At 40.3% G+C, this 25,357-nt stretch overlaps 1 protein-coding gene and 1 long non-coding RNA gene across 2 annotated transcripts in view; one reads left to right on the forward strand and one right to left on the reverse strand.

The window, feature by feature from the left end:
• Nucleotides 1–678: 678 nt before the first annotated feature.
• IMPA2 (inositol monophosphatase 2) overlaps nt 679–25,357 on the reverse strand; it is a 44,537-nt gene continuing 19,858 nt past the window's right edge. The window contains exons 3-8 of the mRNA XM_056521542.1: nt 22,160–22,264; nt 20,312–20,357; nt 17,295–17,403; nt 15,908–16,016; nt 14,878–15,029; nt 679–5,687 (exon numbers count right to left, since the gene is read on the reverse strand). Of these exons, the coding sequence (XP_056377517.1) occupies nt 5,578–5,687; nt 14,878–15,029; nt 15,908–16,016; nt 17,295–17,403; nt 20,312–20,357; nt 22,160–22,264 (631 nt within the window). The 3' untranslated portion in view covers nt 679–5,577. The remainder of the gene's footprint in view (nt 5,688–14,877; nt 15,030–15,907; nt 16,017–17,294; nt 17,404–20,311; nt 20,358–22,159; nt 22,265–25,357) is intronic.
• On the forward strand, nt 713–22,177 carry LOC130273956 (uncharacterized). Its single transcript, XR_008844184.1, has 3 exons — nt 713–789; nt 20,235–20,400; nt 22,054–22,177. It is a non-coding gene; the product is annotated as an uncharacterized LOC130273956 (long non-coding RNA).

Consider the following 25,357-nt stretch of genomic DNA (forward strand, 5'->3'; position numbering starts at 1 on the left):
TGGTGTTCTCTGGCAAATGCCAAATGTCCTGGACGGTGTTGGCCAATAAGCACAATAAGTTTGAGTGAACACATGCACATCTGTGGCCTGCTGGAGGTAATTTTGCAGGGCTCTGGCAGTGCTCCTCCTTGCACAAAAGCAGAGGTAGCGGTCCTGCTGCTAGGTTGTTGGCCTCCTCCACATCTCCTGATGTACTGGCCTTTCTCCTGGTAGCGCGCTTCCATGCTCTGGACACTACGCTGACAGACACAGCTGCACTACCTGAGCCACTTGTGTGGGTTGTAGACTCAGTCTCATGCTACCACTAGAGTGAAAGCACCGCCAGCATTCAAAAGTGACCAAAACATCAGCCAGGAAGCATAGGAACTGAGAAGTGGTCTGTGGTCACCACCCACAGAACCACCTCTTTATTGGGGGTGTCTTGCTAATTGCCTAAAATTTCCACTTGTCTGTTCCATTTGCACAACAGCATGTGAAATTGATTGTCAATCAGTTCGTATCTGACTCCCTTAGATTTCTCCTTGACAATAACGATTTCCTTCATGAGGGACAATGGTACAGGCAGGCCCATGGCACAGCCATGGGCTCGCCTGTATCATGTACGTATGCCAATGTTTTTTTGACTATGTTGGAAAAGAAAGTAGTTTTTTTCTAGTACTAATCCTTTTACTCACAGAATTGTTTATTTATTTTATTTTTTTTTTAGGTATGCGGACGACGTCCTGATTGTCTGGAATGGGTCGGAGGAGGACTTTCGGGACTTCGTCTAATATCTCAATGAGATGAATGGTATGAACATGTTGTTCACATATGTCTTTGGTGGCACCGCCATCGTATTCTTAGACGTAAAATTAAGTATCAATGAAGGCAGTTTACAGACCACAGGATTTAGAAAAGCCATATCGAAAAATACCCTGCTTCATTATGGTAGCTCGCACGCAGCCTATGTTAGGAATAACATACCGTACAGTCAGTTTCTTAGACTGAAAAGAGTCAATAGTGAAAATGAGACTTTTGTAACACAGGCTGAAGAGTTGAAGAAAATGCTTAAAGATAGAGGCTACCCTCAAGAGATAATTGAAAGGGCTTATATTAAAACAGAGAAGAAAGATAGAGAACAATTACTAACCTCTAAGAGAAAAGAGAATAAGAATAAAAACTGCAAACGAATCGTGTTCTCTTTTGCTAACTCCCCCATTAAACAGATAATCAAAAAGAGTATTATGGACAACTAGTTTTATTTTGAAAATGATGAAGAATTGGGGGAGGAAGGGAAAGAAAAACCGATCGTTACTTTCAGAAGGTCCACTACTATAGGAGATGTCATCAAGAAAAATAATAAAACTATGGCTCAGGATAAGAATGATCATGGGTTACGACAGGTCACCCCCTAAGGGCAATTTTCCTTGCAGAAATTGCAACTATTGCCGTTACAATTGGTCCAGCAGGAATTTTATATTAGGGGGTGTAAATATCTACATTAACCTATTGATCACCTGCCAGTCGACCCAGATTGTGTACTGTTTAATTTGTCCCTGTAAACGATTCTATATAGGGAAGACAAAGCGAAAACTATGTACACGAGTGAGGGAGCACTTATATTCTCTGCGGTCAGGGAAGGGGGCGCCTCGGTTCATCGCCCATATGATTGAACATCATGGCGGTGTGGGTGAGTCGCTCAAATTCGCTGGACTAGAGAGAATAGAGTCGACACCTAGTGGTGTTGATAAACTTACCTTTTTGCTGCGCCGCGAAGCGTTTTGGATCCTGCGCTTAAACGCAATGGGTCCGATAGGTATGAACGACAGGCAAGATCTGTCTGCTTTCTTGTGAATCTTTGTATGTCTTTTGTGGGTGTAAGTTTATTGTAACTTTTTGTTACTTTGTTTTTATATTGGTTGTGGTTTTCTTTGTTTGTGTTCGTTCACACACATTGTTAGTTTGTTTCAGTTGCCACGCCTATTGTAATCAATATAAATACATGCTCACTACAAGAGGTAGGCGTATACCCATTGGCCGGAAGAAGCGTTGATTCGTGACGCAAAACTCGTCGCCTCCTTGTGGTATACCCTGCGTCTGAGAGCAGCCGCTCTCACTCCCTGAGGTCTTGACTTTTTATCCTGTATATTCACTGTATCGGTGATAATAAATTGGATTGAACCTGACATTAGTTGTGGTGAGTGCAACTCTCTTCTTTCTTTGATTGACAATCAAACTGGTAAATCCAGTGTTGCTTCCTAAGTGGACAGTGTAATTTCACAGTGTGATTGACTTGGAGTTAAACACAATGTAAGTGTTCCCTTTATTTTATTATTAGCAGTGTAGTTTCAAATTCTTTTTTGAAAATAATTTTAAATAAGCATGCAGGGATACAGAGAAATTGAGAGCAGTCTTAGAAAATACATGTAATTATCAAATTCATGGCAATGAACATTCATCCTTGCATTTTTAAATTAGAGTAGCCAAGTAGTTAAAATCAGGAAAAATGCAGAACAGTGGAATTACAGGAAACCTGTGATCACTTTCATGCTGCCTGAACCACAAGTCATCAAGTAGGGTCCCAGCGGCTTCCCCCCCTCCAGCTTTGATAGATAGATAAGATAGATACCTGTTTGGGTATAGGGAGAAATCTTTGGATCAAGACTGGTGGGGTAGGAAGCAGCCACCGGTGACGGCCCCAATGTCTTTTTATACAGCATGAAAATGATCACTGGTTCCCTTAAAACTAAGCATGACACTCATGAGAGCAAGAAAAATATATAACATATCAATATATTCACTGTTAATATTAATGTATCTGTAGTGTTCTATAAGAACATTGACCCTTCAAAGATGCTTGGAACATATCATGACTTTAAATACATACCACAGCTAAATATAAATAAAAGCCCCCATGCAGATTTTAAGCATATAAATTTTCTTTTAAAAGCTTTAATTCAAACAAAGTGAAATAAAATAAATTAGGTATTATTGTAATCATATTGACCTACAAAATAAAAGTAGGTTAAACAAAAATAACATTTTAACTGTAAAGTTCACACCCCCTCCCTTCCTTGATTGACATACACAGCTCAGTGCTGGTAGCAAGGCATTGTATGTCAATCAATCAAGGCAGGGAGGGAGGGGTAGGGGAGTGAGGTGGCTGCAGCTCAGAGCTCAGCACCACCTCTTGGACACTTGAGCAGGATTTAGAGCCAACAGATTCCCTTTAACATAAAAGCTTGATTTGAACATTAGGTCACTGTCTAACCATGGGTTCACATGCAGGGTTTTTGTTGCTTTTCTGTACTGCAGAGAAAAAAAGAAAATTAAAAAGGCTCAGAAATAAATGCATGCATCTTTAAAATTATGCACTTTTTTAATCACATCACTGAATTAGACAAATTAGTAGAGGGATACCAAAATCACAACTATGGCCAGATTTACTATCGTGAACCCAACCTGTTTTTTTGTCGGGTTGCGCGTCACAACAAACCTACAAACCCCCCAAAAAAAGGGGCATGACCAGGCAGGAAGTGGGTGTGGCCAGTCAGAAAAAGGGGCATGTTCTCACAACCTGGCCTACTTACTACTGAATTCATACAAGTCTGAATAGATGACTAGAAATTAAATGGCTAAAAATGTATTAAAAAAATAAAATAAAAAAGCTGGTCAGAAATTTCCTGCCTGTGTGTCCCCATAGTAAATAGGGTGGAATAATGCAAATCAGAATCAAGATTCAACACTAGTAAAACCCAATAATCAGTAAATTAGGGCTTAACTTTGTCAGAGGTCGAAGAAAAATCACAAAAAGCAGTGCGGGAGTATGTGTGCATTGTTTTACCCCCTATTCCCTCTTTACATGCCTCTGAAGTACCCACATCCTTTACAGGGTGGCCCCAATCATGATGATGGTCCTTTCCTGTTATAAAGGTGAGGGATGAAAATTAAAAGAATAGGGATGAACAATATTGCAAATCAGATTAATGAATATCCATGGTGAACAAAAAATATCACAATAGACCCATTGCTTGAGAGAGCTTCAGACAGGTCAGACAAAAATAAATATAAAACAAATGGAGATGCCTGCACTTAAAGGGGTACTCCGCTCCTCAGCATTTGGAACAAACTGTTCTGAACGCTGGAGCTCGTTACGTCATAGCCCCACCCCCTCATGACTTCATGCCCCGCCCCCTCAATGCAAGTCTATGGGAGGGGGCGTGACTGCTGTTTGTTCCAAACACTGAGCAGCGGAGTACCCCTTTAAGCTATATACGGCATGAGAACACAGAAACAAATGTGGAACCGGCACAGTGCTTGGACTTTTAGTCCTGTGGGTGCTCTGATTCACAAGGCTAGACTCACAGCCCTTAGACAATCCAATATCCAAGTCGAGAGGCGCAGGCCAAAACTCCAAAGAAATGGAGTTATTCACCCATTCGTGCAAAAGAAAGATCTCCTGGTGAGAGTGAAAAAAAAGCTATTTCTATCTCACCAGGAGATCTTTCTTTTGCACTAATTGGTGAATAAAACAAACCATTTCTTTGTAATTCAAGTGCCACCTTTCTACTTTTGGATATTACAAGTAGCAATATCAATAGTCTCCAGTTCAGACATGTTTTTACACTGTCATGTACGCATGCTTATCATGGAGCCAAATTGTACCTAATCGTGTACCTATAATGTGTAGTGCCCCCCCCCCCCCCTTTTTCTTTTGCCCAAGGGACCAGTAACGTTCCAAAGCCTATTTGTACGCCCCCTTATAACGTAGCTTGGGTATTCCAGGGCTTTAAATATATCCTGAAGGGCAATTAGCCGAGGAAAAAGTCCTTTCAATCCTCAAATACTGTCCTCTGGGTATTTGGATGATTATTTCCCATCTCTGTTCCCAGCTGTTGGCTTTCTGAAGACCCAGGTACCTAATTTTGAGGAGCAGCAGGCAAAACAATTCTGCACCATTGCTTCTTGCCATACATTGCCTGAATAAGCCTGGCAATTCTACTTCTACTTTACAGCTGACACAGTATAGGTTCTGATCTTTAGTCCTCTGCTTACAAAATGCAGTGAGAACTCAATCAAGAATTCTCCATAGGCAGAGCATGGATTGTGTTATGCTATGTTTCTATGTAATAGAAAGTTAGGGCAAACGGATAAAAAAAAGCTGTGTGTGAACCCTGCCTAAAAATGCACACATTTTATAAATTAAATTTGACATTTACAGTTCTTTATAATTTGGTGCATTCAGACAAACAGCATTGGTGTTCATTAGTCATGGAAACGTAGATGATCAGGTGAGAAAGTAATTGTGAAAAAATAAAGTTTAATTTTAGTTTTATATTTCACATAACATCTTGGATTAAAACAATAGAACAGGTGTAAAAGTTCTGCTTATCTTCTGGCAATTTACCAGCACAGTTTAAAATAAAGAAACTCTTTGCTAACAAACCAAAGTGACTAAAAATAGTAACAAAAGCACAGGTTGGATCTTAAAACTTACAATGCTCTACCCATCTTTGAAAAAACACAAAACAATACAAATACAATTCATTAAAGTAAGTGTGTGTATGCCCACAGTCTTGGATAGGTCAACATAAAGCTTTAGTCATCTCTTCCATAGTCAATAGGCTGCAACTCATGAGCTATACTCCTTGCCAACTCCATAGTACCAGCTGCTACCACACGACATGACATGAGGTCCAGAGGTCCACCTAGAGAGGAAAACATTGTTAAGGAGTAAATAATAATACAAGTTATCTGCTACTAAAGAGTTATTATAGATTCATATTTCTCTAGGGCTGCAATGAACTTCCCCCACCCGAAAAAACCAAAACAAAAAAAAAAAAACACACACACACACAGCAGTGATTTCCTGCTATTTCCGAGACAGCAACGACAGCCTGCTCAGCCAATTGGAGGCAAAGCTGTGTTTAAAAAAATACTGTAAAAAAAATTACAGTACAGTATCCTAAGGATAGGGGATAAGTTTCAGATCGCGGGGGGTCCGACCGCTGGGGCCCCCTGCGATCTCCTGTACGGGGCCCCAGCAGCCAGCGGGAAGGGGGCGTGTTGACCACTGCACAAAGCTGCAGCCGACACACACACTCAATACAGCGCTATGGCAGAGCTGGATATTGCCGAAGGCAGCGCTCCGGCTCTGCCATAGAGTTGTATTGAGGGCGCGTGTCAGCCGCCGCTTTGTGCACTGGTCAACACGCCCCTTCTCGCGGGCTGCTGGGGCCCCGTACAGGAGATTGCGGGGTCCCCCAGCAGTCGGACCCCTGCGATCTGAAACTTATCCCCTATCCTAAGGATAGGGGGTAAGTTTATCAGGACCGGACTACTCCTTTAAGTTTCCTGGACAGGGTGAATTATTCATTGTTCATGTTGTGAGTTGTAGTTGCGTACCTCCAGCTGTTGCATAACTTCATCTCCCAGCATGCCCTTCGGTGATCAGTACATGCTGGGAGTTGTAGTTTTGCAACAGCTGGAGAGACACTGGTTGGAAAATACCGAGTTAGGTAACAGAACCTAACTGAAGATTTTCCAACCAGTGTGCCTCCAGCTGTTGCAAAAGTACAACTCCCAGCATGCACGGTCTGTCAGTACATGCTGGGAGTTGTAATTTTGAAACAGCTGGGAGGTTTGCCCCCCCTCCCCCCCCATGTGAATGTACAGGGTACATTCACACGGGCAGGTTAACAGTAAGTTTCCTGCTTGAAGTTTGAGCTGCGGCAAATTTTTCACCACAGCGCAAACTCTAGCGGGAAACTCACCGTAACCCGCCAGTGCGAATGTACCCTAAAAACACTACACTAACACATAATAAAGGGTAAAACACTACATATACACCCCCTTACACTGTCCCCCCCAATAAAAGTATAAAACGTATTGTATGGCAGTGTTTCCAAAACGGAGCCTCCAGCTGTTGCAAAACAACAACTCCCAGCATTTCCGGACAGCCACTTACTTTCTAGGCATGCTGGGAGTTTAGCAACAGCTGGAGGCACCCTGTTTGGGAATCACTGGCGTAGAATACCCCTATGCAATCCCTATGTAGTCCTCAAATGCGCATGGCACTCTCTCACTTCACAGCCCTGTCGTATTTCAAGGAAACAGTTTAGAGCCACATATGGGGTATCTCCGTACTCGGGAGAAATTGCACTACAACATTTGGGGGGCTTTTTCTCCTTTTACCCCTTATGAAAAGGAAATGTTGGGGGCTACACCAGCCTGTTAGTGTAAAAAAAAATTTGCGCGAACATGCTGGTGTTGCCCCATACTTTTTGTTTTTACAAGCGGTAAAAGCAACAAAGACCACCAAAATTTGTAACGCAATTTCTCCTGAATACGAAAAAACCTCATTTGCGGATGTAAAATGCTCTGCGGGCGCACAACAAGGCTCAGGAGTGAGAGTGCACATTTGAGGCCTAAATTGGTGATTTGCACAGGGGAGGCTGATTATACAGTGGTTCTGACAAACGCAAAAAAATAAATACCCACATGTGACCCCATTTTGGAAACTACACCCCTCACGGAACGTAACAAGGGGTATTCCAGGAAAAAAAAACTTTTTTATATATATCAACTGGCTCCAGAAAGTTAAACAGATTTGTAAATTACTTCTATTAAAAAAATCTTAATCCTTTCAGTACTTATGAGCTTCTGAAGTTAAGGTTGTTTTCTGTCAAAATCCTCTCTGATGACACCTGTCTCGGGAAACGCCCAGTTTAGAAGAGGTTTGCTATGGGGATTTGCTTCTAAACTGGGCGTTTCCCGAGACAGGTGTCATCAGAAAGGATTTAGACAGAAAAGAACAACCTTAACTTCAGAAGCTCATAAGTACTGAAAGGATTAAGATTTTTTTAATAGAAGTAATTTACAAATCTTTTTAACTTTCTGGAGCCAGTTGATATATATAAAAAAAAGTTTTTTTTCCTGGAATACCCCTTTAACACCCCACAGGTGTTTGACGAATTTTCATTAAATTTGAATGGGAAAATGAAAAAAAATAAAATAAAAATTATTTCTCACTAAAATGCTGGTGTTACCCAAAATTTTTCATTTTCACAAGGGAAAAATAGGAAAAAAAAGCCCCCCCAAAATTAATTTGTAACCCCATTTCTTCTGAGTATTTAAATACCCCATATGTGGATGTAAAGTGCTCTGAGGGCGAACTACAATGCTCAGAAAAAGAGCACCATTGGGATTTTGAAGAGAAAATTTGTCCGGATTTGAAGGCCACGTGTGTTTACAAAGCCCCCATAGTGCCAGAACAATGGACCCCCCCCCCACGTGACTCCATTTTGGAAACTACACCCCTCACATAGTGTAATAAGGGGTACAGTGAGCATTTGCGCCCCACAGGTGTCTGGCAGATTTTTGGAACAGTGATCCGTGAAAATGAAAAATTTCATTTGCACAGCCCACTGTTCCAAAGATCTGTCAAACGCCAGTGGGGTGTAAATACTCACTGCACCCCTTATTAAATTCTGTGAAGGGTGTAGTTTCCAAAATGGGGTCACATATGGGGGTGGTTCTGGCACCACAGGTGGCTTTGTAAAAGCACATGGCCCCCGATTTCCATTCTAAACCAATTCTCTTCTGAGCATTGTAGTTCGCCAGCAGAGCACTTGACATCCACACATGGGGTATTTCGATACTCAGAAGAAATGGGGTTACAAATTTTGGGGGGCATTTTGTCCTATTTTCCCTTAAAAAAAATTTAAATTTGAGGAAAAACTAGCATTTTAGTGAAAAAAAATATATATAATTTACACATCCACACGTTCAGAATTCAAGTGGTTAAAAAAAAATATATTATTTATTATGTATATCCTATATACACACACACACGTTCAGAATTCAAGTGGTTAAAAAATAAAATAAAAAATAAAAAAAGGATTTTGAACTTTCGTAGAAAATTTGAAAAAAAAAAATGCTCATATTAGAAACCTTCTAATGTTGTAAAATTTTTTTTTAAAAAGTGCGTTTAACAAATGATGCCAGTATAAAGTAGACATGTTGTAAGAGAAATAGTCATGCCAAATAAATTTTGTTAATTCACATCCACAAGTAGAGAGTTTCAAACTTTCCAATTTTTTTTACAATATTTTTGCGTTTTTTCACAAAAATCACTTCATGTATCAACAAAAATTTTCCACTAATATAAAGTACAATATGTCTCGAAAAAACCCTCTCTGAATCACTTTGCCAGGTTAAAGCAGTCCAAAGTTATTACCACTTAAAGAGACATGCCAGATTTGAGAAAAACGGACTGGGTCATGAAGGCCAAAACTAGTTGGGTCATTAAGGGGTTAGGAGAGACCGGTTTGCCCCTCCCCCAGCCGGATTTGGCACCCTTAAAAAGGAGTAGTCTAGCGCGCACTTTTCTCATTTTATCCCGTCCGGGCTGCAAAATAAAAGAAAACACACTTTTTCTTACCTGCCAACGAGCCCCCGGACCTCCGATACACTCCGGTACAGGTGTTCGGTCCCCGGGCTGTATTCTTCTTACTTCCTGTTAGCCCGGCACGTCACATGGAGCATCAGCCTATCTCCGGCCGAGGCGGGACATCGCTGCGGCCGGTGATAGGCTGAAGCTCCGTGTGACGTGCCGGGCTAACCATAAGTAAGAAGAATACAGCCCGGGGACTGAACACCTGTACCGGAGCTCCGGGGGCTCGTTGGCAGGTAAGAGAAAGTTTATTTTCTTTTATTTTGCAGCCCGGATGGGATAAAATGAGAAAAGTGAGCGCCGGACTACTCCTTTAATGTAAAAACGAAGTGTGAATGCAGCCTAAGTAATATAATTGTATAGCCACAGATTAGTAATGCATCCCATGGGCTAACTGGATGAACTACTCAGGCATATCATGTTACAAACACACGTCATATGACCCTGGTATTCAGTTAACAATGTGCCCATGCACACAGATTATGTACAACATACAGGTCTTGAATACTTATATAACTCTGCACTCAATATTTACAATCAACTTTCATTAGACAAAGTACAAAATTATCCAGTCATTACGGGCAAGTCTGCAAAAACCATAGAGCTCAACAAGCGACCAAAGTTCAATTCCCATGAATGATGCAGATACAGGGACCTTTTGCCTTCTCCTACTATGCTTCAGCTGGAAACTTTGGTTGAGTGTGAATTTGGTAAACACTTTAGTAACAGCACAAGATGACTGAGTGTGGTGTGCATGTGGTAAGGCTGGGAGATTTTTGTGCATTTATTTGTTTTCACACTCCGTATTGTGTTATTGGCTCCTATTGAAATTACGTAGTTTCCTGTCTCGGAGGAATCATTTGTTCCTTAGTGTCTCCTAGCTCAAACTCTCGATACTTGTTTTTGTATTAATTTAGCTTTTTTCTTTGTTGTTCAAAATACAAAATTAGAATAAACCAAACAAGCGCATTATAGATGTAGAACAATTGTTCACCTATACTACCCTTAATACCCCCCTAAGAGTATATCCACACCTACTATAAATGCTGATGATTCTATTATTGATTTGCTAGTATAAGATGTAAAGCATAAAATCCCCAGCATATATACTGTACACGTGAACGTACTCTAATAGTATCACATAGGACCGTAACAGGACACCAGTCTATCAGGCTCCAAGCCGCTGTGAAGGGCTTTGTTGTATGCATCTGCCCACTGACATCTATGCAAGTCATTAAAGTGACTGTCACTCAAAAAACAACCTAAACTTCACAACATAGTAAATAATGTAAGTAGTAATGATTCTAATGTAGCATATTCCACTAGTCCTCTCCATTAGGTTACCAGGCTTAAAGAGGACTGTGAGGCCAAATGTGATTGTAATATTAAATTGATTTTTTTAAAGACTCTTAATATGCCCTTCTGTTCCTGTGATATAAGAGCTTATATTTTGTCTGACAATTCAGGGAATCATACAGATGGGCCTGAACATAAATTTATTAATGGGAGTGACTATCAGGTAATGGTCAGGATTAAAGCCAGCGGGTGAGTATTAGGAATACATGTCCCTTAACGTACAACATTCACCGTATAATCCTGCCCATCACATGATATTAACTCCCATTATTAACCCCTTAAGGACTCAGGGTTTTTCCATTTTCGTTTTTTCCTCCTTACCTTTTAAAAATCATAACCCTTTCAATTTTGCACCTACAGACCCATATGATGGCTTTTTTTTGCGCCACCAATTCTATTTTGTAATGACCTCAGTCATTTTACCCTAAAATCTACGGCAAAAAATAAAAAATAAATTATTGTGTGACAAAACTGAAAAAAATATAAAATAAATAAAGATGACACCTTTCCTTTATTCTTTAGGTCCATACAATTAAAATGATACCCTATACAGTAGGTTTGATTTTGTCTTACTTCTTGAAAAAAAATCATAACTACATGCACGAAAATTAATATATTTAAAAAATATCCTCTTCTGACCCCTATAACTTTTTAATTTTTCACATACAGGGATGTATGAGGGCTCATTTTTTGTGCCGTGATCTGAAGTCTTTATCGGTACCATTTTTGTTTTAATCAGACTTTTTGATAGCTTTTTATGGTATAAAAAGTGACCCAAAATACACTATTTTGGACTTTGAAATATATATATATATATATATATAAAAATTATTTTACATGTATGCCATTGACCGTGCGGTTTAACCCCTTAGGGACTCCGTTTTTCAATTTTTTTGCACTTTCGTTTAAAAAAAAAAAAAAAATCATAACCCTTTCAATTTTGCACCTAAAAATCCATAGGAGGGCTTATTTTTTGTGCCACCAATTCTACTTTGTAATGACATCAGTCATTTTACCCAAAAATCTACGGCGAAACGGAAAAAAAAATAATCATTGTGCGACAAAATAGAAGAAAAAACGCCATTTTGTACATTTTGGGGGCTTCCGTTTCTACGCAGTACATTTTTCGGTAAAAATTACACCTTCTCTCTATTCTGTAGGTCCATACGGTTAAAATGATACCCTACTTATATAGGTTTGATTTTGTCGGACTTCTGAAAAAATCATAACTACATGCAGGAAAATGTATACGTTTAAAATAGTCATCTTCTGACCCCTATAACTTTTTTTTTCCCGACGCATGGGGCGGTATGAGGGCAAATTTTTTTGCGCTGTGATCTGAATTTTTTAGCGATACCATTTTTGTATTGATTGGACTTCTTGATCGCTTTTTATTCATTTTTTCATGATATAAAAAGTGACCAAAAATACACTATTTTGGACATTGGAATTTTTTTGCGCGTACGCCATTGACCGTGCGGTTTAATTAATGATATATTTTTATAATTCAGACATTTACGCACGTGGGGATACCACATTTTTATTTACACAGTTTTTTTTTTTTTTTTTTTTTTAATGGGAAAAGGGGGGGGGGGTGATTCTTACTTTTATTAGGGAAGGGGTTAAATGATCTTTATTAACTTTTTTTTTCCCCACTTTTTTTTTCCCCACTTTTTTTTGCAGTGTTATAGCTCCCATAGGCGGCTATAACACTGCACACACTGATCTTTTACATTGATCAATGGTTTCTCATAGGAAACCACTGATCAATGATTCTGCTGCTTGACAGCTCATGCCTGGATCTCAGGCATGGAGCAGTCATTCGGCAATCAGACAACAGGAGGCAAGGTAAGGGACCCTCCTGCTGTTCTAGAGCTGTTCGGAATGCCGGGATTTCGCAGCGGCGATCCCGAACAGCCCCCTAAGCTAACCGGCAATGTTTTACTTTCACTTTAGACACGGCATTCAACTTTAAACGCCGTGTCTAAATGGTTAATAACGCACGGCACCGTGATCAGTGCCACGCGCTATTAGCCACAGATCCCGGCCGGGCCCGACCTGCTATGCTTAATAGAACGGGAGCGGACTCAGGACGTACAGGTACGCCCTGAGTCCTTAAGGAGATAACAATATATATTTTTATAGTTCGGACATTTACGCACGCGGCGATACCACATATGTTTATATTTATTTACAGTTTTTTTTTTTTTATGGGAAAAGGGGGGTGATTCAACTTTTATTAGGGAAAGGGTTAAATCATCTTTATTAACTTTTTTTTTTTGCACTGTTATAGCCCCTATAGGGGACTATAACATGCATTACACTGATCAATGCTTTTCCATAGCATAGATAATTTTATTCAGCGCTCGACTGCTCCTGGAGCAGTTATTTGGCGATCGGACAATACACCGGGACCGATGACAGGGGGGGGGGGGTAGTCACTGCATGACCCCGCGTAATATCGCGAGAGCAGGGCATACAGGTACGCACTGTGTCCTTAAGGACCCAGGGTGTACCTGTACCTGTCATAGCGGGTCGGGCCCAGCAAGTATCAACGACCGAGACCCGTGGCTAATAGTGCGGGGCACTGACCGCGGTGCAGCTCGCTATTAATTCAAAGTTGAGTGCAGCGTCTAAAGTTAAACTAAACTAATGCCGGTCAGCTCAGGGGGCTGTTCGGGTCCACCGCGGTGAAATTGCAGCTTCCCGAACAGCTGTAGGACACGAGGAGGGTCCCCTTACCTGCCTCCAGGTGTCCGATCGCCGAATGACTGCTCAGTGCCTGAGATCCAGGCATGAGCAGTCAAGCGGCAGAATCATCGATCAAGGGTTTCCTATAAGAAACCATTGATCAATGTAAAAGATCAGTGTGTGCAGTGTTAAATGGGAGCTATAACATTGCAAAAAAAGTTAAAAAAAAAAAAAGAGTTAAGATCATTTAACCCCGTCCCTAATAAAAGGGGTTAAATTTGAATCACTCCTTTTCCCAATTAAAAATAAATAAATAAATAAAAAGTTAAGTAAACATATGTGGTATCGCAGCGTGCAGAAATGTCCGAATTATAAAAATATATCGTAAATTAAACTGCACGGTACATGGCGTACGCGCAAAAAAATTCCAGAGTCCAAAATATCGTTTTTTGGTCACTTTTTATATCATGAAAAAAAAAAAAAATCTATAAAAAGCGATCAATAAGTTTGATCAATACAAAAATGGTACAGATAAAAACTTCAGATCACGGCGCAAAAAATGAGCCCTCATACCACCCCGTACACGGAAAAAAAAAAAAAAAAAGTTATAGGGGTCAGATGATGACAATTTTAAAACGTATACATTTTTTGGGTAAAATGACTGATGTCATTACAAAGTAGAATTGGTGGCGCAAAAAATAAGCCATCATATGGATTTTTAGGTGCAAAATTTAAAGAATTATAATTTTTTTTAAAGGTAAGGAGGAAAAAAATTCAAGTTCAAAAACGGAAAACCCCCAGGTCCTTAAGGGGTTAAGAAGTTAAAATTAACTTAAAATTGGCACTAACCAATTCAAAAACTTATATGTTGTACATTTGGCAAAACATTAACCTTTCTAATATACTTCATATGAAAATGTTATTTCCTTTTTATAGAAATCATGGCTGGCATGGACAAAGTCCAGTAAGGGTGGGCTAGCACTCCTCTGTGCCGATAGTACTCTTCTGTGCTCTCTCCTGTCCTATCAGTCAGTAGAGAGCACAAAGGAGTGCTTGCCCACCCTCTGATACAGATACATTCACTATTATGGCCCACAAGGTCTGATCGTAGTCAGCTAGTGACTATGTCCGGGTCATTTTTCAAGCATATCTGACTTTAGACTCTGGTTCAAAATCATGGTCTCAGAAAATTACCACAACGTAGTCACTAGCTGACTACGATTGGGTCCATGCCAGTCAGTAGTGAATGCATTCTTGCACAGATACGATTGCAGCCGATTTGAGCTTTAGAAATTGTATCTGTGCCACAAAGACACTAATTGAGATGTGAACGTGGCCTTTAAAACTGATGCTGTCTGACATGGAATATATGATACAAGAAAAAAGTAATTACCTACCTGATGTATCTATTACAAACCCTCCAGCTTCCCGAATTATTACAGTGGCTGCCGCCAAATCCCAGCAATGCAGTCCATATTGGTAATAGCCATCAGCAGCCCCAGAAGCTATGAGACACAATGCTAGTGTGGCACTGCCAATCACTCTAATACTGTAAACAGAAATAAAAATAAGTTATTATTACAATTTGTTTTCCCATCTGTTGCGAGACAAGCAATTAAAATCCAGGACTTTTGTGTCAACCCAGAGTAATATGCTTTATTCATAGTTCTTTAAAGCAGCATTTTAAAGCTGGATTCATACTACATTTGTAGTGTACGGGTGCCGGGAGTGGCCGGTTTTCACTTCTCCCAGCCGGAACCCCATTCATGTCAATGAGCCGACCGGAGTCTAACACTGACTCCAGTCGGCTAATTTTTGCTCCGTGTACGGTTCTCTGACCGGACCTAAAACCATGGTATATCACGGTTTTAGGTCTGGTGGGAAAACCGTATATGGGGCAAAAATGAGCTGACTGGAGTCAGTGTTTGACTTTGGTCGGCTCATTGACATGAATGGGGTTCCGGCTGGGAGAAGTGAAAACCGGCCACTCCCGGCACCCGTACACTACAAATGTAGTGTGAATCCAGCCTAACAAAAACCAGCTGTGCATCCAAAACACAGAAAAAGATACAAATCTATCCATTAGGATATGTTCACATGTACTTTACTTGCTGTGTATGTCACATACAAAAATAGTATTTGTGCATGAAATCTGCACTTAAGGCAGTGTATGAGTATAGATTTCATGCGGATTACACGCTATGAGATTACTCGCATATATGTGAAATCTGCAGCAAGTAAGGAATGTGTGAATTTTCCCCTATTGTTTTCAATGTGGTGGTTGCACTCCTGATTTCGGCTAAAAATACTCAAAAAAATACCATGTGTGTCACCTAGATCAGCTCCTAAAACTAGAATTTGCACACAGTCCCAGTCAATTTAATCAGTTCAGGTGCTGCAGTAGTATTAGGGCACACATTCACTTACCCATGAGCCTGAAATGTTAAAAATTTCTCCATATTCCCCAAAAATAATTTTAAAGTTGCTGGATCACGTTTAGGACCAATTTCTGTCAAAATTAAAGAGTTCTTGATACCTAGTAAATGAATGAAAAAAAAAATCATAATATTGAGTTTAGCAACAAAGCAGAAAAAAAAAAACACACCACACCCACAAATAATATACAGGGGTTATCCAGTGATTTTATTTCTGCCCGGGCTGCATTAAGAAAAACAAACCTTAGGTTTACTTTCCACCGCTCCCCCGTTGCGCTAATATCGGTCTTCGGTCCCAATCCTCTTCCACATTTTGGGGCCCTGACACCTCACCCTGCACGGAGCTTATTACAAAGACACAGTGAAGTCCTGCCTTGGCTGGTGATATGCTGAGCAGCAGTGTCATGTAATGGGCTGAGGGCCTACCTTCTTCTTAGTGCCCAGGCTTATTCCATGACACCGCCGCTCAGCATATCACTGGCCAAGGCGGGACATTGATGTGTACTGCGATAAGCTCAGCACAGTGTGAAGTGTCGGGCCCCAGTATGCAGAAGAATACAGGGGCTGAAGGATGGGAGAACAACTCGGCATACCAGGGGAGTGGCCTAAGACATGTTAAAGTTTGTTTTTTTGCAGCCTGGACAGAATGTAAAATATCGATCATTAAAAGGTTTCAAAAAAATTGTTAAAAAAAATAAACATTTTTTTTTTTTAAAAACATAGGTTAGGCAGCAAAGAAACAAACAATTAGCATATGCAAAGTGGATTCAAGAATGTTTTGTACACAGTGGCTCATCCGTAACCCCATGAGGAGGCAGCAAATTTTCATTTTTCAAGTTTATGTTTTTCCTCCTCCTTGCCTTTTATGATCCAACACTTAATTTTTCCATTTACAGAACCATATAAGGATTTTTTTATTTTTTTATTTTTTTAAGGGGGCTCTATTGTACTTTGTATAGTAGAATTAAAGTAAACAAAAAAAAGAAAAAACAACAGAAAAACGCACAAGAACAACCCAATTTTGCAACCTGCATGCACTTAATGGTAAAACGGACATGTTATATTCATTGCTGGGAGGGGAACGTATGGAGAAGGCTCTGGAGCTGAGCCTACTCCATACACGGTAGGTGCAATGGCCAGTTATGCAATGCATCTGATAGAGAGATCCTTATTGGAGTGTGCTGCTTACATGCCACTTCCAGACCAGAGTCTCAATGTTCTAATTCAACAGATTTCTATTCCTATTACAGTAACATGCAACATCAAACTGTATGTGCCTAATCCTGCTCCAAATGCGACATTAAGATTTTTGTAACTTTTTTTGGGAAACAAAAGTCTATTGTAAATCAGTAGATGGCCTAGATAATTCCAGAACAGACCTGTTTCTTTTGTTACATGAAGCCTCTCTTCATTGCAAAATGCTCCTTGGCCTTTTCTTGCAGTGTACAATTTCTCATTAGTGCAATGGTAGATTACACCAAATTCAAGCTGGAAGAAAAAATAGAAATCTGTTGTCTCTGTATTTGGCTCCCAAAAATATAAGTAGCCTCCAAAGAATGGAGTATACAGATTAAACAGTATAAAATTGCATAGGTGAAATTGAAACAAATGCTAAATAGGTTCTGACTTCCTGGGCTTTTTTGCCTCAGTGAAGGCTATGCAACCATGCAGATCTGTTCTCATTGACCTTGCTTTAATGAAGTTCATAATGTTAAATAGCAATAAAATTACAACAGTAAGGAAACATTACAGTGCATTACATACAAGTCGGTAATCGTATATTATATCACACGAAAAAGTAGAAGTGCCATGCTAGCCAAGCAACACTGGATATCTATCCAGTAGAAGAAAAATCATTCTCATGGGGTAAAAAGGGAAAACTGATTATAAGATGCAGTCTACAACTCCTGTTCCTGGGTGTGCGGCCAGTCATAGAGCTAGGTATACTTTGACACTTGAAATACAATATCCCAGTGACTTTGTGTCTATTTATGCCCTCATAGTAAATATAGAGAGGCCATTGTAACAATAGGAGGATTTAAATGGATACTAACCATCCTAGGTTTTGTGCTGGTGTTTTATTTACAAACTGTATATTGCTTAGGAAAGAAGTAATTTTGCAGTTTAAAAGAGGTGGTGGGGACGACTGCTGGGAACCACTCCATGTCAAATTACCGTATCATTTTAGAGCATGATAGTTTGAGGTTTTTTTTTTTTTTTTTTTAAGAAACGGAATCAGTCTCTGTAACATGCTTTACTTTCTTTATTGTAATTTTTCCCCGTAGTAAAATATGAACTAATGCTGGCCTAAATGTTCAGTATAACCACAAAGATTACACACTATTTTTCCCTGTAAACAGTTATGAGGAGTGCACCGCGCTCTACTTAACCCCTTAACGACGCAGGACGTATATTTACGTCCTGCGCCGGCTCCCGCGATATGAAGCGGGATCGCGCCGCGATCCCGCATCATATCGCGTGGGTCCCGGCGCTAATCAACGGCCGGGACCCGCGGCTAATACCACACATCGCCGATCGCGGCGATGTGCGGTATTAACCCTTTAGAAGCGGCGGTCAAAGCTGACCGCCGCTTCTAAAGTGAAACTGAAAGTATCCCGGCTGCTCAGTCGGGCTGTTCGGGACCGCCGCGGTGAAATCGCGGCGTCCCGAACAGCTGATCGGACACCGGGAGGGCTCTTACCTGCCTCCCTGGTGTCCGATCGACGAATGACTGCTCCGTGCCCGAGATCCAGGCAGGAGCAGTCAAGCGCCGATAATGCTGATCACAGGCGTGTTAATACACGCCTGTGATCAGGATGAGAGATCAGTGTGTGCAGTGTTATAGGTCCCTATGGGACCTATAACACTGCAAAAAAAAAGTAAAAAAAAAGTGTTAATAAAGGTCATTTAACCCCTTCCCTAATAAAAGTTTGAATCACCCCCCTTTTCCCATAAGAAAAATAAAACCGTGTAAAAAAAAAAAAAAAAAAAAACATGTGGTATCGCCGCGTGCGTAAATGTCCGAACTATAAAAATATATCATTAATTAAGCCGTACGGTCAATGGCGTACGCGCAAAAAAATTCCAAAGTCCAAAAAAGCGTATTTTGGTAACTTTTTATAACATTAAAAAATGAATAAAAAGTGATCAAAAAGTCAGATCAAAACAAAAATCATACCAATAAAAACTTCAGATCACGGCGCAAAAAATGAGTCCTCATACCGCCCCGTACGTGGAAAAATAAAAAAGTTATAGGGGTCAGAAGATGACATTTTTAAACGTATAAATTTTCCTGCATGTAGTTATGATTTTTTCCAGAAGTGCGACAAAATCAAACCTATATAAGTAGGGTATCATTTTAACCGTATGGACCTACAGAATAATGATAAGGTGTAATTTTTACCGAAATATGCACTGCGTAGAAACGGAAGCCCCCAAAAGTTACAAAATGGGTTTTTTTTTTCGATTTTGTCGCACAATGATTTTTTTTTCCGTTTCGCCGTGCATTTTTGGGTAAAATGACTAATGTCACTGCAAAGTAGAATTGGCGACGCAAAAAATAAGCCATAATATGGATTTTTAGGTGGAAAATTGAAAGGGTTATGATTTTTTAAAGGTAAGGAGGAAAAAACGAAAGTGCAAAAACGGAAAAACCCTGAGTCCTTAAGGGGTTAAAAGGAGAACTCCAGAATATAAAAATTGTCCCCCATACTGCCGGCAGTAAGAAAATAAAGATGTACATACCTTCCTTCACTCCCCCGGGGCCTCCAGTAACCCACTCCGGTCTCCGCCACGATCCTCTTCCTGGTGGTCGGCGAGTCATACTGCACTCAGCCAATCACCGGCCGCAGCCAAGTCCCGACTCGGCCGGCGGTAGGCTGAGCGGCAGTGTGATGTTTTCGGCCCCGGCAGCAGGTGCCGGCGTAGTGAAGAATTTTGTGTCCTGAAGCGTTCTCACACTGCCGCTCAGCCCATCACCGGCCGAGTCGGGACTTCACTGTGGCCGGTGAACCAGGCAACCACCGGCAACCAGGAAGAGGATCGTGGCGGGAGAAAAGGAGAAGAATCATGAAATATAACTTATCAACTTTCCGCAGGATAGGGGAAAAGTTTTAGATTGCAGGGGGTCCGACTGCTGCGACACCCCCCCGGGATCTCCTGTGTGGAGTACTGGCTCTCTTCGGGAATGGAGCAAGTCGACCCCTCCAAATATCTTTAAGAGCCGAAGAAAGCCGACCGGACAAGTTTTTGTGTATGATATTTTTTTTTTCTAGTTCTTTGCCTACAGAAACTCAAAATTTACTAAATTTTTTATTTAGAGAATGTTCCTTTAAAGCCACCTAAGAAGAAACCATAAGGAATCTCCGGTTACCAACTTACAGAACACTTTTTATACCTCTCGATTGACCGCAAATCCAATGCTGACTGCCACTGGAGGAAACCTGTGGAAGTAAATAACTGGATTTCAGTGTGCACAAATAAAAGGTAAACTAATAAGAATTAGTAACATCACAGCAGTGACGGTAAGACAAAAAATGTGCAAACCAACTGCATTTTTCAAATTACATTTATTGATGAAATAAGGATATAACATATTGGTCTGACCAGATTCACCCCCCCCCCCCCCCCCCAAAAGGGACCCATTTATAGATCCATTGATTTTTAGTTGGGTGTCTGTCATATTAGATTGGACCCGATTTACAAGATTTCATAAGGATTTTATTTGTTTTTAGGAAAATGAAAGTCTTTGGCAATACAATAGGACAGGCATTCTGTTGAACCATCCTGTTTGGTGTATATACACACACATTATTTATATATATATATATATATATATATATATATATATATATATATATATATATATTTTACTTTGCAGCAAGTAAAACATCACATTAACGATAGATCTGTCAACTCAATTACATGATCAGCACAGTCCACATCTCAATCTCTACCTTTCCACACAACTTAGTTATGCCATTTTTGCAGTTCTGCCATTTTTCCTTGTGCGTGGAAATGCCATTTTTGACCCTGTGGAAGTTATTTTACTGCCTTTAGGGCACCAGGAGTTACATTGTAACTACTTACCCCTGCTGGCCTTATAGTATACAGCTATGCATAGCACACCACTGTATACTATACCGGCGCCCGGATTCCTTGCTTTATACTAAAGGGAGTTCCTGCTCCTAGTGGGGCTGACCTGTTCTTGCTAGGCAGGAGATAAACAATGTATACCTCCTGCACAGCCTAAGCTGTACCTGCTGCTGTATAGGAACTATATGCATGGCTGTATACCATACGGCCAGTGGATGTATGTAGTGATGCATAACATCACTACTTACCTCCACAGATGTTAGCATCTGGGGCTTTTTTTTCTCAGCATGCAGCATTTTTGGCAAACATCCTGTGATCCCAAATCAGGGGGGGAAAAATGGCAAACCATAAACACCAAGTGGGACCGGCATTTCATAATTACCTATTGATTCCCTGTCAACATCTGGCTGTGGCAGTTGTGTTTCTCTAAGACCAAGTGGAAAATGTGCCTTATGGTGGAATTTAAAGAGTTTTTTGAGCTGAAAGCGCTCATTGTCCAGGTGCCCTGCACTTGACTACAATGGATGGAGCCCTGTGTGGTAGTGGTGCAGTGTTACTACAGCTCATCTTCCATTCAATTCAATAGGAGCTGAGCTGCATTAACTTGGTACCACCACTATACAACGAAAGTCGCATGACTACCTTCCCTGTTTAATGTGTATTGTGGGGTGCCAAACAGCTGATCGGTGACAGATACCCCTCCAATCAACAATTGACTGTATATCCTAAGGCTAAGATAACAATCATTTCAGCCCGGAAAAACCCTTTAGGCTAGGTTTACATTGAGTATTTTCAGTGGAATAGCAGGCCGAAAAAGTGATCAGGTGTTGGCTGAATATGCCGGCACTAGGCCAGCTAGGAAATTTTTCTGCAACATTCAAATTGGAAAAATTCTGCCAAAGCAACATGGCCTTAAGCTGATCCATGACAGGGCTCCAGCCTGCAAAATTAGATTACACTCCATCATTAGTGAAATCCATGCTTCAAAGAAATCACACTGTCAAAAAGGCATGCTGTATCAAAAACACTACTTTTTTCCCCCAGATACTGAATGCAGGTTCAGAAGGTACTAGATGGAAATCCTACTAATGGTTGCAGGACAGAAATTCACATAGGCAATGACCCAAGGAATAATCACAATCATTTATACCTGTGTACAAAATTGCAGGTTCCATCAATTGGGTCAATAATCCAGGTTGGGCCATCAGTCAGAAGACATTTGGAACCTGTTGAGGTAGATTCTTCACCAATAAAGCTAGACATGAACCAAAAAAAAAATTTTGTATGTTAAATTAGAATATCGTGCCTGTTACTACTACTGGTTTGATAGAATTGTTCACATGATTGTTTTAGTCACTGTTACATCAGTAGATTGTAGTTCATGTAGGAAGTAAGTGTGGCATTGGTTGAGCAATAGACGGAGGTCAGGATGGACACTCTGACCAGTCTGTGCTATGCAGCCCCAAATGCCGCAAGCGGTGATGTACTGTGTGTTCTGTCACCTATCTGAGCCAGTATTAACTTTTTCAGCAGTCTCTGCTATGGTAAAGATTCTGTAGGATCAGACCAGATTGGCAAGCCTTTGCTACGTTTGTGCATCAATAAGCATTGGCCCCGAACCCTGCTGCCATTTCACCTTACTTCGAGCACTTGTAGGTACTATCCACTGCATTTTCCCTTTGTTGGATCATTCTCTGTAAACTCTAGAAATGATTGTCCGTAAAAAAAATCCTAGTAGATCAGCAGTTTGTAAAACACAGACCAGCCTATAGGGTACCAACAATCATGTTACATTCAAAGACACTTAAATCCCCTTTTCTTCCCTGGTCTGATGTTCTGTTTAAATGTTGCCAAGTTTTCTTGACCACATCTACATGCCTAAAAGCATTAAGCTGTTGTCATGTGATTGGCGGATTAGCCATGTATGTTACTAAGCAATTAAACAGGTGTACCTAATAAAATGGCCAGTGAGTGAATGTGAAAAATATATATTACATATATACACACACAGTTTCCCCTCTACAGTATGTTTCTATACACACACATATTTTCATACAAATTTTACATATATACAGATATGTATTAGACAATTAATAAACATGCAGTTCAATGGTTTTTCAGCTGAATCATGGCTACAGGAGGAGAAGCCACATGCTACAGTACAATGAAGGCATGTCTTTAACACAAAGGCAGCAATATGTCAAGGGCGCAAGGAGGAAATAGTTAACCCAATAATCTCAGAAATTAAAAATAGAGATGAGCGAACTTCTAGTAATTTGATTCTTCACGAACTTCTCGGCTGGGCAGTTGCTGACTTTAGCCTGCATAAATTAGCTTTCAATTTGGGCTCCAGTGGGCTGGAAAAGGTGGATACAGTCCTAGGAGGGTGTCTCCAGCCCACCGGAGCACCTGAAAGCTGAACTCATTTATGCAGGTTAAAGTCAGCAACTGCCCAGCCGAGAAGTTCGCTCATCTCTAATTTAAAACACAGAAAACAAAAACACGGCTCTACTAGGCACCGTGACTATTTTAATTTAACATCTCAAATGTTAAAAGTCTGATAACTTAAAGGGGTACTCTGCTGCTCAGCATTTGGAACCAACTGTTCCGAATGCTGGAGCTTGTGATGTCATAGCCCCGCCCCCTCATGATGTAACACCCCGCCCTCTTAATGCAAGTCTATGGCAGGGGGCATGACGGCTGTCATGCCCCCTCCCATAGACTAGTATTTAGGGGTTGGGGCGTAATGTCATAAGGGGGTGGGGCTATGACATCACAAGCTCCAGCATTCGGAACAGTTTGTACCAAACGCTGAGCAGCGGAGTACCCCTTTAAATACAGATGCCAAAATTCATTCAAACTCAGTCCCTCAAACAAAATCTAGGTGTGTCAAGAGAATTGTCCAATGAAGCCACAGGCCTCTGTTGGTGTTTAACAGCAGAGGGGATCCTTATGAGAGGTCTCTAGCTACCAGAGGACCCTCCCCCATCAGGACATCCTCTATTTAATGACCAATCAGAAGAGCAGCAATGAAAAATGCTCCGGTCTGCCCAGATACTGTCCTACTATTACAGAAGACGTTAATTAAAAACTATAGTGAACCAGGCTGGTGGCAGGAATGCGGGGGCATTCCTGCCACCAGCCTGGTTCACTATAGTTTTTAATTAGCGTCTTCTGTAATAGTAGGACAGTATCTGGGCAGACAGGAGCATTTTTCATTTTGCCTACTGCTTTCCCCATTACCTGTAGCTGTCAACATACAGAACTACCTTAAACATATCTGCCTAATGGGACACACAAGGATGTCACTGCACTCAAGGTTAATACAAAATGCATCTGCTCAGAATTCCAAAGTTCCAAAAACTTTTTATAATGTCTAGGACTGTGCCCATCTGATGTTAAAGGGGTACTCCGGTGGAAATTTTAAAATTTTTTTTGGGCTGGCTCCAGAAAGTTAAACAGATTTGTAAATTACTTCTATTAAAAAATCTTAATCCTTCCAGTATTTATTAGCTGCTGAATACTACAGAGGAAATTATTTTCTTTTTGGAACACAGAGCTCTCTGCTGACATCTCTGTCCATAGCAGCATAATAAGTACTGTAAGGATTAAGATTAGCCCTTAAGGACTCAGCCCATTTGAGCCTTATGATTTCAGATAATTTTATTTTTAGGTTTTAGTTTTTTCCTCCTCGCCTTCAAAAAAATCATAACTCTTATATTTTCATCCACAGATTAGTATGAGGGCTTGTTTTTTGCACGACCAGTTGTCCGTTGTAATGCCATCACTCACTTTACCATAAAATGTATTGGCAAAAAAAAAAAAATAAAAAAAAAAATACTATTTGTGTGGGGAAATTAAAGCAAAAACCGAAATTTTGCAAATTTTGGAAGGTTTTGTTTTCATGCCATACAATTTACAGTAAAAATGACATGTGTTCTTTATTCTTTGGATCAATACGATTAAAATGATACCCATTATTACATACTTTTCTATTACTGTTGCGCTAAAAAAAAAAAAAAAGAAAATTTCGCAAACTTTTTAACCAAATTAGTACATTTAAAATCCCCCTATTTTGAAGGCCTATAACTTTTTCATTTTTCCGCATAAACGGCGGTATGAGGGCTCATTTTTTGTGCCGTGATCTGTACTTTTTGATACCATATTTGCTTATATAAAACTTATATAAAACTTAATACATTTTTTCTAAAATTTTTTGGGAATAAAAAGGTTGTATTAAAAAAAAAAAAAAAAAAGCAGCAGCTATTTTGGATTTTTTTTTTACGCTCATGCCGTTCACCGTACGGTATTAACATTTTATTTTAATAGTTCAGATATTTCTGCACAC

The sequence above is a fragment of the Hyla sarda genome, chromosome 5, assembly GCF_029499605.1.
Source record: "Hyla sarda isolate aHylSar1 chromosome 5, aHylSar1.hap1, whole genome shotgun sequence".
NCBI classification, from domain to species: Eukaryota; Metazoa; Chordata; class Amphibia; order Anura; family Hylidae; genus Hyla; species Hyla sarda.